We start from the raw sequence: 13,599 nt of genomic DNA on the forward strand, positions 1-13,599 counted from the left end.
CATTTCCATCTCGGTATACATCCATTGTAAATGTACTTCTCCCCCCTTATTTCCGTTTCTCTTTATCTATACATATGACACTATGTACATTCCTAATTTACAATCCTTCATCCCATTTATGTTTGTTCATCTCTACCTATACATTGCTAATTTCTAATTCCTGTGTCTTCTTCATTTAGTCTCTCCTTAAGCTTTACACCTGTCCTCTACACATTTGTACCACTCATTCCATACCATATACTATTCTATTTCCTCCTTTTCTTTTATTCTTTTGTACATTTGTTCATCTCATTTTCTAAGAACACTTAAAAGATCTCTTACAGGCATTCGTAGAAAAAGTTATTGGAGAATCATGCTTCATTTTGCAGTGTAATTGCTTCCTTATTTTTAATATATATATATAAAATAATACATTCATTTGTTTATAGAAAAAACCCAGGTGAGGCAGAGAGCCTCACAGGTATGCTACAGAAGAACAATGGGCATACCAATTATAACAGCAAACAAACAGACAGACAACAGAGAAAAAAAATTAAGGAAAAGTAGAGGACTATTTTTCTAATAAAAGAAATAGCAAAATTATTTATTCCAAGTCATACTTTATCAAAACTTTATCAGAAAGTATGTGGTGAACACATAGTATGCACTGATAAATAAAGCATGACAGGCAGGTTTCCAAACAACTCTTTCTTCTTATATATGCGTCATCTGAAATCTTCAAGAACATGGCTAAATTCATTTGATAGTCATTGCCATAGGAAGAATTCAGCCTGATTACCATTCAGGAGAGGGATAACTTGCAGCAGCATTAAAATTCTGCCATTAATCTGATTTGTTATTTATTTGCACTGCTGTTCTAGTTTTATTTGAGTTCTGGCAATAAATTAGTAAGTAAAATAAAAGAACAGGGATTTTCAGCTGAGTTTGTTACCATCCTAAGATTGAACCTATGACTTTCCCAATCTAGGGCACATAGCTGTCCAAAAGCAGCCAAAGGCCACTAGGAATTGCTATAAGAAAAGCATGCCCTAATATCCTACTGTATTAATCTGCCATTTAAGAAGTACAATAATTAAATAATATACATATCAATATCCAGCATATTTCTTTGTTGTACTTGAATCAACGTTTGCTCTGTCTCTCTGTGTTTCTGTCTCTCTTTGTGTGTGTGTCTCTCTCTCCTATATCTGTCCTAGGGGTGTCAAAATCACATTGTCACAGTGGCATCACATGACATATCACAAATTTGTCCCCCTTCACTAAACTGGGTGTGGGCGTGGCCAGCATGTGATGCATCCGTGCTACGGCCTGCGGCCCACAAGTTTGACAGCCCTGTTTTAGGGCATTGCTATTCGTAGTATTTCTGCAGAATGTGTAATGCAGGGGTGGCAAACAAGTTCGACAAAAAGAGCCAAAATTTTAAACTGTGAGAGTCAGAGAGCCACACCACGCAGTGACCTGCCAAAACAGACAAACACTCACACAAAAGCATATAATTTTAACAATAATATATTAAACACATAATATAACATGCTCAGTCAGGTGTTTTTTGTTATAAATTTTTATAAACCCATTAGAGCTGCTGTATAACTTTTAAATCCATAAATAAGTGGAACTTGTTGGAGTAATGGGATGATAATCTCAGTGGGATTTCTGGCATCTTTTGTTTTCAGTAATCTTCTGCAAATCAGGTTTGTATTCAGTTGTAGCCACTCAGAGCAGTTCCTTTACATGAGTGTCAGTCAGAATGGACCGGTGCTTTGATTTCACGTGTTTCAAAGTAGAAAACAGCTTCTCACAGACGTATGTTGACGAGAACATAGACAGCAGCTTGAGACCGGCTCTTTTTACACACCGGTATTTTTCAGTTGGCACAGCTCTCCAAAACGTAACATGGCCTTCCCTCCAAAGAGATTTCAGTCTATCGTCCTCGCGTAGCTCAATCATTTCTAGTTCACTCGCTGCCTCATCAGTAACAAGTGGGGTTTTCAGGCAGTCGGTGTCAGCATTAAACGGGTCGATGAGAAAAGTGATCTGTGGTCTTTTTTGGTCCAAGTCCTCAAACCGCAAAGTAAACTTCTCTTGCAGTTGTGTAAGTTGTTTCACGTATCCAGCTATATTTGTTTTAACACCGGTCTTCTGCAGGGTGCTGCGCAAAGAAGGAAAATGGGATAGATTGCTGTTTTGAATGTGTGCTTTAAAAAGCTTCAACTTTTTTACAAAGGAGAATATACTTTGTGTCAGCTCAGGAAGAGTTTTTAATTTCCCCTGCAGGTCCACGTTTAGTTTATCCAAGTGTGAAAGCATGTCCACTAAAAATGCCAAATCCATAAGCCACTCAGGGTCTGAAAGCAGAGGATACATTTTGTTCTTCTCTGCCATAAACAATTTTACTGTTTCCAAAAGCTCAAAAAAGCACGAAACTACTTTGCCTATTGAGAGCCATCTCACTGCGCTGTGCAGTGGCAGGTCACCGGGCAAGTCTGCGTCAAGTTCTGCAATGAGGTTCTTGAATTGCCGGTGATTAAGGGCGTGCATACGGATGTAGTTCACAATCTCCATCACAGGCTTCATAACGTGGTCTAAATTCAGTGTTTTGGACACAAGTTGCTCACGATGGATGATGCAGTGGAAGTTCCAAAATTCAGGAAAGGCATCATCACCTTTACAAAGACCCACAAGTCCATTTACTGAGTCAATCATCGACGGTGCTCCATCCGTGACTATTGCGGTGAGTTTTTCAAAAGACATATTCGCTTTTTTAAAAATGGCAGTCATTGCCTCTTTTATGTCAGTACCGCGAGTTCTGTCTTTTAATGCGACAATGTCGAGAAGCTCTTCTTTAATCACGCAGTCCTTTGAAACCATTCACACAAATATTGCCAACTGTGGCTTGTCTTGTATGTCGCATGACTCGTCTAATGCAACACTAAAATAAGCACATGCGTTCAAGTCTGCATGTAGATCTGACTCAATCACATTATTTATGTCTGATATTCTGGTTTCAACTGTGTGCCATGACAGCTGGAGATCATTGATGGAATCTTTGAATTTTTTATTGTCTGGAGCCAAGGTTTCAATTACATCTGCAAAACACTGTTTTAGAAACTCCCCCTCATTGTATGGTTTTTTAGCACGGGCAATGTTCCACGCCACTTTATAGGATGCAAGGGTCACACTTTCTCCATGCTTGGTTACTTGCTGAAACATTCGAGACTGTCTTTTTACCTGGCTTTTCAAGGTGCTCAATTTTTGCTTGCGTAGTTCAGTACCTTTGGGTAATTCCTTGTCAATATTAGCATGGAGAGTGCTAAAATGACGCTGAAGATTTGAAACCTTGAAATGTGATATCATAGTATTGCATATTAAACACAGCGCTTTCCCATTCCGTTCAATAAAGAAGAAAGCATCTTCCCATTCTTCCAAAAATGTCCTGTGTTCATCTTCATATTTTCGTTTAGCTTTGCATTTTGCCATTTTGAGTGAGGGTAAAAATCCTGCAGTGATGGTGAGGGTATGCTGCGTCCTCCACACTACTAACGGCAAGATGTGATTGAACTCCTTCAGTCTCCCAGCTGTGCATGGAAACGGAGCAAACTCTTCCAGCCAGCTGCTAAAGACAAAAGGAAACCAAAATCAAAGCAGAAAGTAGAGAAACAGTGTGGAAGTAAGGAGCACAGTGTGGGCTGCCCCAGAACACCCAGCACAGGCCATGCACAGTGGTTCTTCACAGGGACTGAAAATCCTACTCGGATTTTGGCAGGAAGGATTTTCAGCTTCTAATGGATCAGGAAGTTAGGAAATAGGTACAATTTAATTTTTAAAAAAGGCTCAACACAAGGTGGTACTGTAGAGTTAGGCTAATCAGACTGTCACAAGAGCTAGATTACTGCGATGCAACAGCTCCATAAACTTAGCCGAACGTTGCTTCAGATTCTGACATATTAAAGCTACTGTAAATATAATTCTTTCATTTGAACAAAAACGAATGGAAACAGGGAAAACAACTGCTCCAATCTTTTCCACCTAATAACTGGAATGATAAATGCAGGTGGTTCCCATTATTTAATAGCCATTCATTCCACAACCATTTAAACTTCTGAATGAGTGGTAGTCATGATTGTTCCTTGTACTTGTGACTGGCCCATCATCCCATGGTCAGGTGATCATGATTTGCAACCTTCCCTTCCAGCTTCTGACAAACAAAGTCAGTAGGGAAGCCAGTAGGGAGTCATAAATTGCAGCCATGTGACGTCTTCACTTAACAATTCACATGCTCCTTGCTTAATGATGACAACTGGGACTGCCAGAACTACTGTTGCTGAGCAGTGCAATCACATTGTTTTTTTTTGGACCTACAGCTGTGTTAACACTCATGTTAACAATGGAATTTCTGGTACCAATTCATGTTGTTAAGTAAGGATTACCTGTGGGCTCAGGTGTGCTAATTTTATTCCCCACCAATTCATGAAATCTGCTCTATGTTCCTCCAAGAGGAAGATTACTTTAAACTAACAGTGTATATACACCTGTGGTATTCATAAATCCATGATTACTGAAGCCATGCCCTGGGACAGATGCCTTTTTCTTCCGAAGAACTGTCAACTAAAGTTGAGCGATGAAGGATAACATCTGGATACTCATAAGTTCTGTATCTTTTATCTTTGTGACAATTTCAGCAATCCTCATGTTGGTGCTAATGCAGATACATTTGTTTTAGCAGCTTTCTAAACTATTTCTTGAAAGAAATCTAGTCACAAGTGAGCATGCAAAGCTACTGAAAGGATTTTCTCACATTTCTTTTTAAATAGACAAAGACATACAGCCCAAAACAAGGGAGATGAAAGTGGCTGTAATCTTTGATTTAGCTTAGCACATTCTGCTCCAGTGCATCTTTCTGCAGAAAGGATACATTCATAGCGCTGGAAATGGCAAGATGTAGAGCTCATTTTGGATGCCAGAGATAGCCTGCGTATAATTTCACTCCCCTACATGTCAGAGTCACTTATCTGCCCTACATCAACTAACATAAGAGTTTTTTAACAAGTTGTTGTTGTTAGTTGCGAAGTCGTGTCCGACCCATTGCAACCCCATGGACCTTTTTGTCTTTTGGTACTGTCCATGGGGTTTTCATGGCAAAGATACTGGAGTGGATTGCCATTTCCTTCTCCAATGGGTCACATTTTGTCAGAGCTTTCTGCTATGACCTGTCCATCTTGGGTGGCCCTGTACAGCATTGGTCATAGCTTCATTGAGCTACACAATCCCCTTCGCCATGACAAGGCAGTAATCCATGAAGGGGAATCTTAAGATGTACTCTTCATTTACATGACTAGGAAACAAGACACACAATCATACATTTTGGGAGGACTGTATGCACCAAATTTGAGAAGAAACAAGTAGCAATGGATGTGATGCATCTTTGTGTCTATGGTAGGAATATTTCTGAATGGCATCTTAGTAGAATTTGTCACTGGTGAATGCATTTCTTTCTTGGGCGTAAGGTGGGAAGGGAGTTCAAAGACATTTTTCCTAGATGGTCACAGAAAATCCCCCAACCTTCTGACATACCGGACAGCATATTGACAAGAGAATTCCCGTCCTGTATTACTGGTAATGGGAAGACCTCATCATCTGTGAGAGGTAAATTTTGGGTACATCAGTGAGTTCCCATCATGCAGTGCATATGTAACATATGCAATAGTTAGCCATGTGCCTATACTGGTATCAACCTTAGATGTGTTTAAAATACCTCAATGAATCATGAAATAAAACAAGTAATGTAGATTTCAATAAAATTATCAGATGAGGAGGAGAGGGGAGGGAGGGAAAAGAGAGAGAGACAGAGAGAGAGACAGAGAAAGAAAGAAAGAAAGAAAGAAAGAAAGAAAGAAAGAAAGAAAAGAGAAAGAAATAAAAGAGAAAGAAAGAAAGAAAAGAGAAAGAAAGAAAGAAAGAAAGAAAGAAAGAAAGAAAGAAAGAAAGAAAGAAAGAAAGAAAGAAGAGGGGGGAGAGAGGGGGAGAGAGAGAGAGAGAAAGAAAAGTAAGAAAGAAAGAGAGACAGAAAGAAAGAAAGAGAGACAGAAAGAAGAAAGGAGAGAGAGGGAGAGAGGGGGAAAGAAAGAAAGAAAGAAAGAAAGGAAGGAAGGAAGGAAGGAAGGAAGGAAGGAAGGAAGGAAGGAAGGAAGGAAGGAAGGAAGGAAGATAGATAGTTTGGCATGACCCCCACTCTAAGAGGTCTAGATGTTCAGTACAAATGCAGCACGTAAATGATGAAGCATTAATAACAATAAAAAGCAATTCTTATGGGAATTGGAAAGTGAAGAAAATGCCTGTTACTATGCGATGACTTCCAGGGTTTTATTTGTCTGAGTTAAAAATTAATTTTTGTTCACTAAAATTGCTTCCTTGAATATTCAGAGGGCAAGAAGACTGACTCAGAGTCATTGTTTATGCAATTGCATGAACGTAAAAATAAGAACATTTCATTAAAAAATATCAGTAGTATGAAAGTGAAAATGATAATTTTTCATTAAAAATAACACTAGCATGTCTTAATTATTTTTTTCTAACCTGACTATTATTCTTACATTTCGGTTTAATTTTCTGATTATGTCACTTTGTAGAATTTAAAACAGTGTCTTTCTGAATGGGTCAAGTACCAAACTGTGCTGCGAGAATAGTTCCAACTGTGTTATAATTTAGAATATATTTTACCCACTGTGATGGTTTCTACTGTTACTTATACCTGCTACTTTTTATCTCCACGTGAGCCTTGAAATTTCCAGCCATTGATTCTAAATTTATATCAACACAGAAAAAGAGCAAAAGAAGAATATCCTGTGATCATCTTTTTTTCATTTCATTTTTTTCTCCCTCCTGTCTTCTCTCTTCTTTGTTTCTGGTCTGTGAAAAGAAATATGATATGCGTTTAATTCCATTTTCTTACTTATATAAAGCTATTCATAACATTAGATTAAGACACCTGCTTTTTGGGGAGGGTGGGGAGAATTAATCCTGTATACTGAGTCACAGAATTCATCTGCATTTCCTCCTACGTTTCGTTTGATGAAAGTGAATTTGCTTTCACAAAAGGGAACATCATCTTGATGCTACGTTCCTGGCTGGAATAAAGCATTATTGAACTTTATTTCTGTAGATTGGCCAAGTAAAGAATTAGAATCATTCTTCAGGGAGGCCTTGCAGCCGTCTCTGGCTTTGTCTCGTTCCATCAGACCTTCAGTGAAGATAGTATTGGAAGAAAATTCCGGTCTGGTTCCAAGCCAGGAGAAAGGTGCTGAAAATAAAATGGAGGCTCATTGAAAAAATGACTCTCTATTGACGAGCAGAACCAACAATAGCATGTAGTTCTGGGACAGCTGACAAATTGGTTTGATGAGTACCTGGATTTTTATAGGGTTCTGAGTTGCTGCAGGGGTGTGTGCAGAAAATAGAACATAGTGGAATGATTACAAGAACACAAAGTATGGGGGGGGGAGGCCTAGTCTCCTGAAGAACAGAATGTGAAAGCTGCTTGAAAGGAACTGTTACAGAGAGCCATAGAAGTGTGTATGGGGGGGAGGGGGAGGCCTAGTCTCCTGAAGAACAGAATGTGAAAGCTGCTTGAAAGGAACTGTTACAGAGAGCTATAGAAGTGTGTTTGCAGTTATGCTAATATAACGTAGAACAAATGATGCTTGGTGGAATGATGAATCCGAATGAAAAAAAAATATGTATACAAGGGAATCACTGCTGCATAAAATTAGAATAGGAAAAAGATAATACATGTCACATAAGCACAAAGATATAGTTTATTTATCCAGTTCTTTGATAGTTGCAAAGAAAGTAGTCAAAAAGAACAACAAAGAGATTAAAAAAAAACAGAAATCGTAGCATGGCAGTTTAAAAATATGTTCTGGAAGTGGATGAAAATGGGTAAGCAAAGAGCTGAGATACTGAGCAGAGTGAAAAATAAAAGTGATGAAATTATTCAGAATGAAACTTAAGTGAGGAAAGGCTGGCAGAAATAGACGAATTGACTAAAATTCACTAAAAAAATGAGAAATGTACTGTACAAATGCTGATAAGAAAGTTGTGGCTAGTACATCGCCTGTTGTGAGGAATGAATGCTGAAAGATGTAAAATGTCTGGGAGTCAGAGTGCGCTTCTATCAAATTTGTTATATGTGGGCGAGAGTTCAGTATGTGAAAAGAAATGTAAAAGTAAGTTAAATATAGTGGAAATGAGATACTTAAAAATAATGTGCAGTACAACCAAAAGTTAAGATCAGAAAGAAATGGAGACTGAAAGAATGTGGATTGAATATGAAAGTAAGTGATGACCACTACAAAGAGAAGACATTGATGCAGTTTGGCAATAGAGAGATTATTCATGAATAACTGAATAGCAAAATAAATGTGTGAAGGAATAATTAGTGTGCTGTAAAGAAAGTGAAGATCTAGAAGGATGTAGCTTGAATGAAGTTGGTGAGATCATCAAGAATGCTGTGTTTGCCTTTCTTTTTCTTACCATTTGCTTTTAATTTCTATATTTAATGTTTCTTCTTTCTTTTTCTACCCTGCATCAGATTATTTATCCCGAAAGGGAATAATCTGCTAGACATATTAGATGGTGTTTTTTTTTTTTAATGTGTGTTTGAGTCAGCCTTGCCTGAATAAGATTCTGTAGGTTTTTTGGCAAGCTCTTTTGGGAATTGGTTTGCCCTTGCTTCTTCCTAGGATAGGAGGGGAAGACTCACTCAAGTCACCTTCAGCTGCTTCTATTGTAAAACTGTCCTCATTGAGAGAATATTTGAATGTTAAAATTCCTATAGAGAACCAGTTTGGTGTAGAAAACCAAGAGACTGATTTCTAGTTCTGTTTTAGGCATAAAGTCAGCTGGGTGACTTTGGGCCAGTCCTTTCTCTCAGGCCTAGGAAGCAGGCAACCTACTTCTGAAAAATCTTTCCAAGAAAATTGCTAGGAGTCAACACCAGAAGTGAGTTGCTGCTGGTTCAGACCAGTTCAGCCAAACCGGTAGTGCAGGGGTGTCCAAACTTGGGAACTTTAAGACTCATGGACTTCAACTTCTAGAATTCCCCAGCCAGCCATGCTGGCTGGGGAATTCTGGGAATTGAAGTCCATGAGTCTTAAAGTTCTCAAGTTTGGACACCCCTGCGGTAGTGGAATTCAGGCCTGGGTCGCAGAACCGGCAGCGACCCAGGCCTGACACGCCCCCGAACCAGTTCCCTCGCTGCCGCTTGGCCACCACCATTTTAAATTAAGTGACTGTGTGTGCGCAATTCACTGTAAATTGTACTGCGCATGTGCGCAGAACAATTTACAACAAACAGCTCATGTGCATGCACATTGCACACATGTTGCAAGCCGGCAGTAATGCTGGCAGCAACCCACCCCTAATCAACACTAACTTGAAGACAGTCCCTCCCCAAAATCCTTCAACTGGAATCCATTACTTCTGGGTCCTGCATTCAGACACATTATTTCTGACATCTTCTCAAATCCTCAAAGAGCACCATTAAATCCTCTGACTAAAGACCCCCACTTCCTTTAAGCTCTCTTCATAGGACATTCTGGTCCCCTGATCAACCTCTGAACCTGCTTCAGTTTCTCTGATTCCTTCTTAATACACTGGGCTCAGAAATAGAGTCAAACTACAGTTATAGTTTGACAAACATTGAATAAAATTGAATGATTACTTGCCATGATTAGAAAACTGTTTCTGCTGATGCAGCCTAAAACTGCATTTGCCTTTTCCAGTCAGACTGCTAACTCAGATTCAGTCTGTCATAAAGTATTAGAGCAAGATTATTTTCACAAGTATCATTATCAGAGCTATAATCTGCAATCTTATATGCTATGCATTTAATTTCTGTTTCCTGAAGAAGAATGTTGCCTGTCTGTAAATAATTCATTTTATCAAGCCAAGCCTTATTTTCCCATCTATCAATACATTTTGAAATGTATTTCTTTTTTCTGGGGTATAAGTTATCTCATCCTGTTGTGTGTTGCCAACAGATTTGGAAAGCATGACATCCAAGTAAACAACAAGAACAACAACAAATCTTTAAAGTATATGAAGCTCAAGAGTAAACCATGTGGCATTTTATAACTTGAAGACAGTCTGAAAAGTCTCGATCACTCTAAGAACAAATTTAGAGCCAGCTATGTATCCACATAAGTATCATACCATTCAGCTCATATTTCCCTAGCTTGTTAGCTAAACGCTTTGTCAAAATAAGACATTATATTTATGGCATTCCCATAATCTACTGAAAGGTTACTTGATCAGAAAATGCTAGTCTGGCATAACAAATCAATGTCAATTTCTTGTAATTATTGCATTTTTTCCAGTGTCATCAGTCTAGTCTGTTATAGTTTTCCCCAGGCACTAATTCAGACTGTAGTTTCCTAGATCCTCTTTCCCCTTTTTGAAGATGGAAGCATCATTTGCTCTTTTCTGTCCTCCAATACTTTACTCAATTTCCAGCATTTCTCGAAGAAAGAACATGGAAGTTCATCCAGAGATTCACCCATTTCCTGTAGTGCTCTAGAATACAATTCATAAAGAGGTGTTCACTGACACAGCTGCCTTCAGCAATAATTTTCTCAAAGAACCAGCACACCTAGGACTAGAATAAATGAAAGTCCTTACAGTAAAGAGTAGCTTCTACTAAGCTAAAAAATCATTCTTTTCATACTTCCATACATTATATGTGTACATTCCATACATATTTAAAGTCAGGGTTAACTCCCTGAGTTTCTTTCCTACCTTTGACAAAGAACCTATAGCAACCCCTTTCCCTCTAATTAAGGTAGCTATTATTTATTCATTTACAGCAATTTATAAGCTGCCTAGTTACAAGACTCTAGATAGCTTACAGTTACAAAAGCAAAGAAGACCTCCAAGGTCCCTTCCAACTCTGCTATTGTATTATTGTAAGATAGTTCAGTACAAAATATCTACTATCTGAGATTCTGAGTCATCAAGTGGGGGATCTTCCATTTCGAAAGCCCTATTGGTATGTGCTACTTCACCACCTTTCTAAAAAATGCAAGGGTAGAGCTGTGCTCAGTAGGTCAGCTGTTCCAAAGTAAAGGAACAGCAAGTTAAAAGGCCATCTTCTGTCACCCTCATCTCCCAGAGTTTGAGCACCTAAAGCTTCCCCCTTCTGGGTACAGTATTAGAGTCACCTGCACAGTGTTTTCATATTGAATATCTTAATTCTTCTGTCTTTTTTATTTGTCCACTTGAAGAGTGAGGCCATGCTCTTAGGCTCTTTATCCTGTAGCCCTAGTGCAGGGGTGTCCAAACTTGGCAACTTTAAGACTTGTGGACTTCAATTCCCAGAATTCCCCAGCCAGCTCTGCTGGCTGGGGAATTCTGGGAGTTGAAGTCCACAAGTCTTAAAGTTGCCAAGTTTGGACACCCCTGCCCTAGTGGAACACTTCATTATTCATTAAAAAGTAAGTAAGAACTGACTAACTTTGCCTTTCCTCTGATAGCTATTAGCATTTTGGCAAATCCAGGGGGGGGGGAGATAAAACGTGTTTTCCCTTTATTTTATTTCAAACATGTTTGAAGATGCCCATTGTATTGTTCGTAGAACTTTTTGACTTCCTAATCTAGACATTGTGATACTTTCAAAGCTACCAATATGAACTCTTCCCTAGTGACTTAAGATTCCTTCCATCTCATATGTGTGTCCTCCCCCCCCCCCATTTTATATAGCTTCATCAACTTCATTTTTTCCCCATTAGAATTATTCAGGTCCTTTTAGTTTCTCAGTTTTTGGAAGTCTCGACCTTCTCAAGTTCCTTTCCTTATCAGGCTCTCCTACCAGGGTATTAATCTTATGAGGTAGACCAGAGTGGAAACACGATAGACTGATTCTACTTTGTTGTAAAGCTACCATATTTTTTGGAGTATAAGACACACCAGAATATAAGACGCACCAAGGTTTTGAAGAGGCAAATTTTTTTAAAAAGGGTTTTGCACTCTGCAGACCTCCCAAAATTGTCAGTTTTTCACAAAAATGGGCCTGTTTTTGGCAAAAAAAGGGCATGCATAGTCTTTAGGAGGCATATAGAGTGTTCCTGGGAGCTGGGAGAGGGCAAAATTGAGCAAAAACAGACTGTTTTTCGCTCATGTCTGCCCTCCCCAGCCCCCAGGAGCAGTCTGCAAGGCTCCTAAAGGCTATGCATGGCCAATTTGGTGAAGGGGGCATGGTTTCAGGAGGCAAAAATGATGTATTCAGTGTATAAGATGCACCCAGATTTTCACCCTCTTTTCAAAGGGAAAAAGGTTCATCTTATACTCTGAAAAATACGGTATATTACAATTTTCCTCCCATCTTCTTTAATGCCCCCCCTCTAAATTCTAACCCCCTTGCAATCATCCACATTCCTGCTGCAAGCCCAATTGCCCTTTCTCTGATTTTTTTCCCCTTGCTTGCTTGTCTGCCTTTTATCCCAAACTCATTCTCACATATCACTACACGGGGAATCCCACTTATCATTGTTCTGAATTGATTAAAAATAGAGTTTTTGAAGATACATGCTTGACTATGCTTTGTTTTAGTTTTCCCTAAAATCAAAGCTTCAGCATTACCGATTCACTTTTCTTCATTGTTCCTGCTATTTCCCTATCCTCAACTAAATCTCCGAAGAAGAAAAAAATGTCAATAACATAAATCAGAAATTTCTCCGAGGATCATGCTTGGCAGAATTAGTCTTCCAACAAGCGCCGAGCACATTCAAGTCCCTCCGCTGTAGTACTTCATGTCTATTTGAAAGATCTAGTACAATATCTATCCCTGAAGTTTTTTAATGGTAATTCTTATGATTTGCTTTTCAAAAATGTATTTCCTTCAGAGCAGATAAATACTTGGCTTCATTACGTGTTATCAAATCAGTGTTGATTCTTAGTGATCTCAGAAATGGACCCATTTATGTGATCACCAGGATGAATATGTTTTAAAAAATACAACACAACAACTATAGAGTAAGTAATAGGAAATATTCATATGACTGCACACTATAAAACAGTGGCCAAAAGCTAATCGAAAGGAGTAAAGCTGCAAAAAAAGGGAAACTTGGCTCAGGTAGTACCATCACCGAAAAGTGTTGCCTTGTTACTCCCTAATTTGAAGAGGCAGAGTTTCTCTGCTTGTATAAGGTCAACTGAATTGAGCCCTGTGATCTGCAATCAAAATCCCTTCAAGCTAGTGAAAGTCTAAAACAACTTCCAGGTCACTAATGGCAACCCTTTCAGGAAGTTTATCTCTTGTCAAGCTCACAAGCTGAGAATCTGCCTCTCTAGTTAGCACTTCAACTTGTGTCCATTTTTCTGTCATACATTGCCATATAAGAGATAGAATTAGGCCTCCTTGATGATATGCATATGTTCAACATGAAGGAACATTTAGAGCCTTCTTATTTTCTTTAACTGAAGTACTCTAGATCAAAGTCTTCCAAATGTAGCATTCTGGTCTTTAAAAACAATTGTGTATATTTTCTTAGGGAGAAAGAAATCTGATAAAACCATTCTAAAATGGTTGTGTATTTACAAATGAAATTC

At 38.7% G+C, this 13,599-nt stretch overlaps 1 protein-coding gene across 1 annotated transcript; it reads right to left on the minus strand.

Annotated features, from left to right (window-relative positions):
• Positions 1-1,713: 1,713 nt before the first annotated feature.
• LOC309392942 (general transcription factor II-I repeat domain-containing protein 2-like) lies at positions 1,714-2,868 on the minus strand (the record flags this gene model as incomplete). Its single annotated transcript, XM_081954591.1, has 1 exon — positions 1,714-2,868. One exon carries the CDS (start codon positions 2,866-2,868, stop codon positions 1,714-1,716), a length of 1,155 nt encoding a protein of 384 aa, XP_081810717.1.
• Positions 2,869-13,599: the final 10,731 nt, after the last annotated feature.

Source organism: Natrix helvetica (assembly GCF_964273705.1).
Source record: "Natrix helvetica genome assembly, chromosome: 1".
NCBI lineage: Eukaryota > Metazoa > Chordata > Lepidosauria > Squamata > Natricidae > Natrix > Natrix helvetica.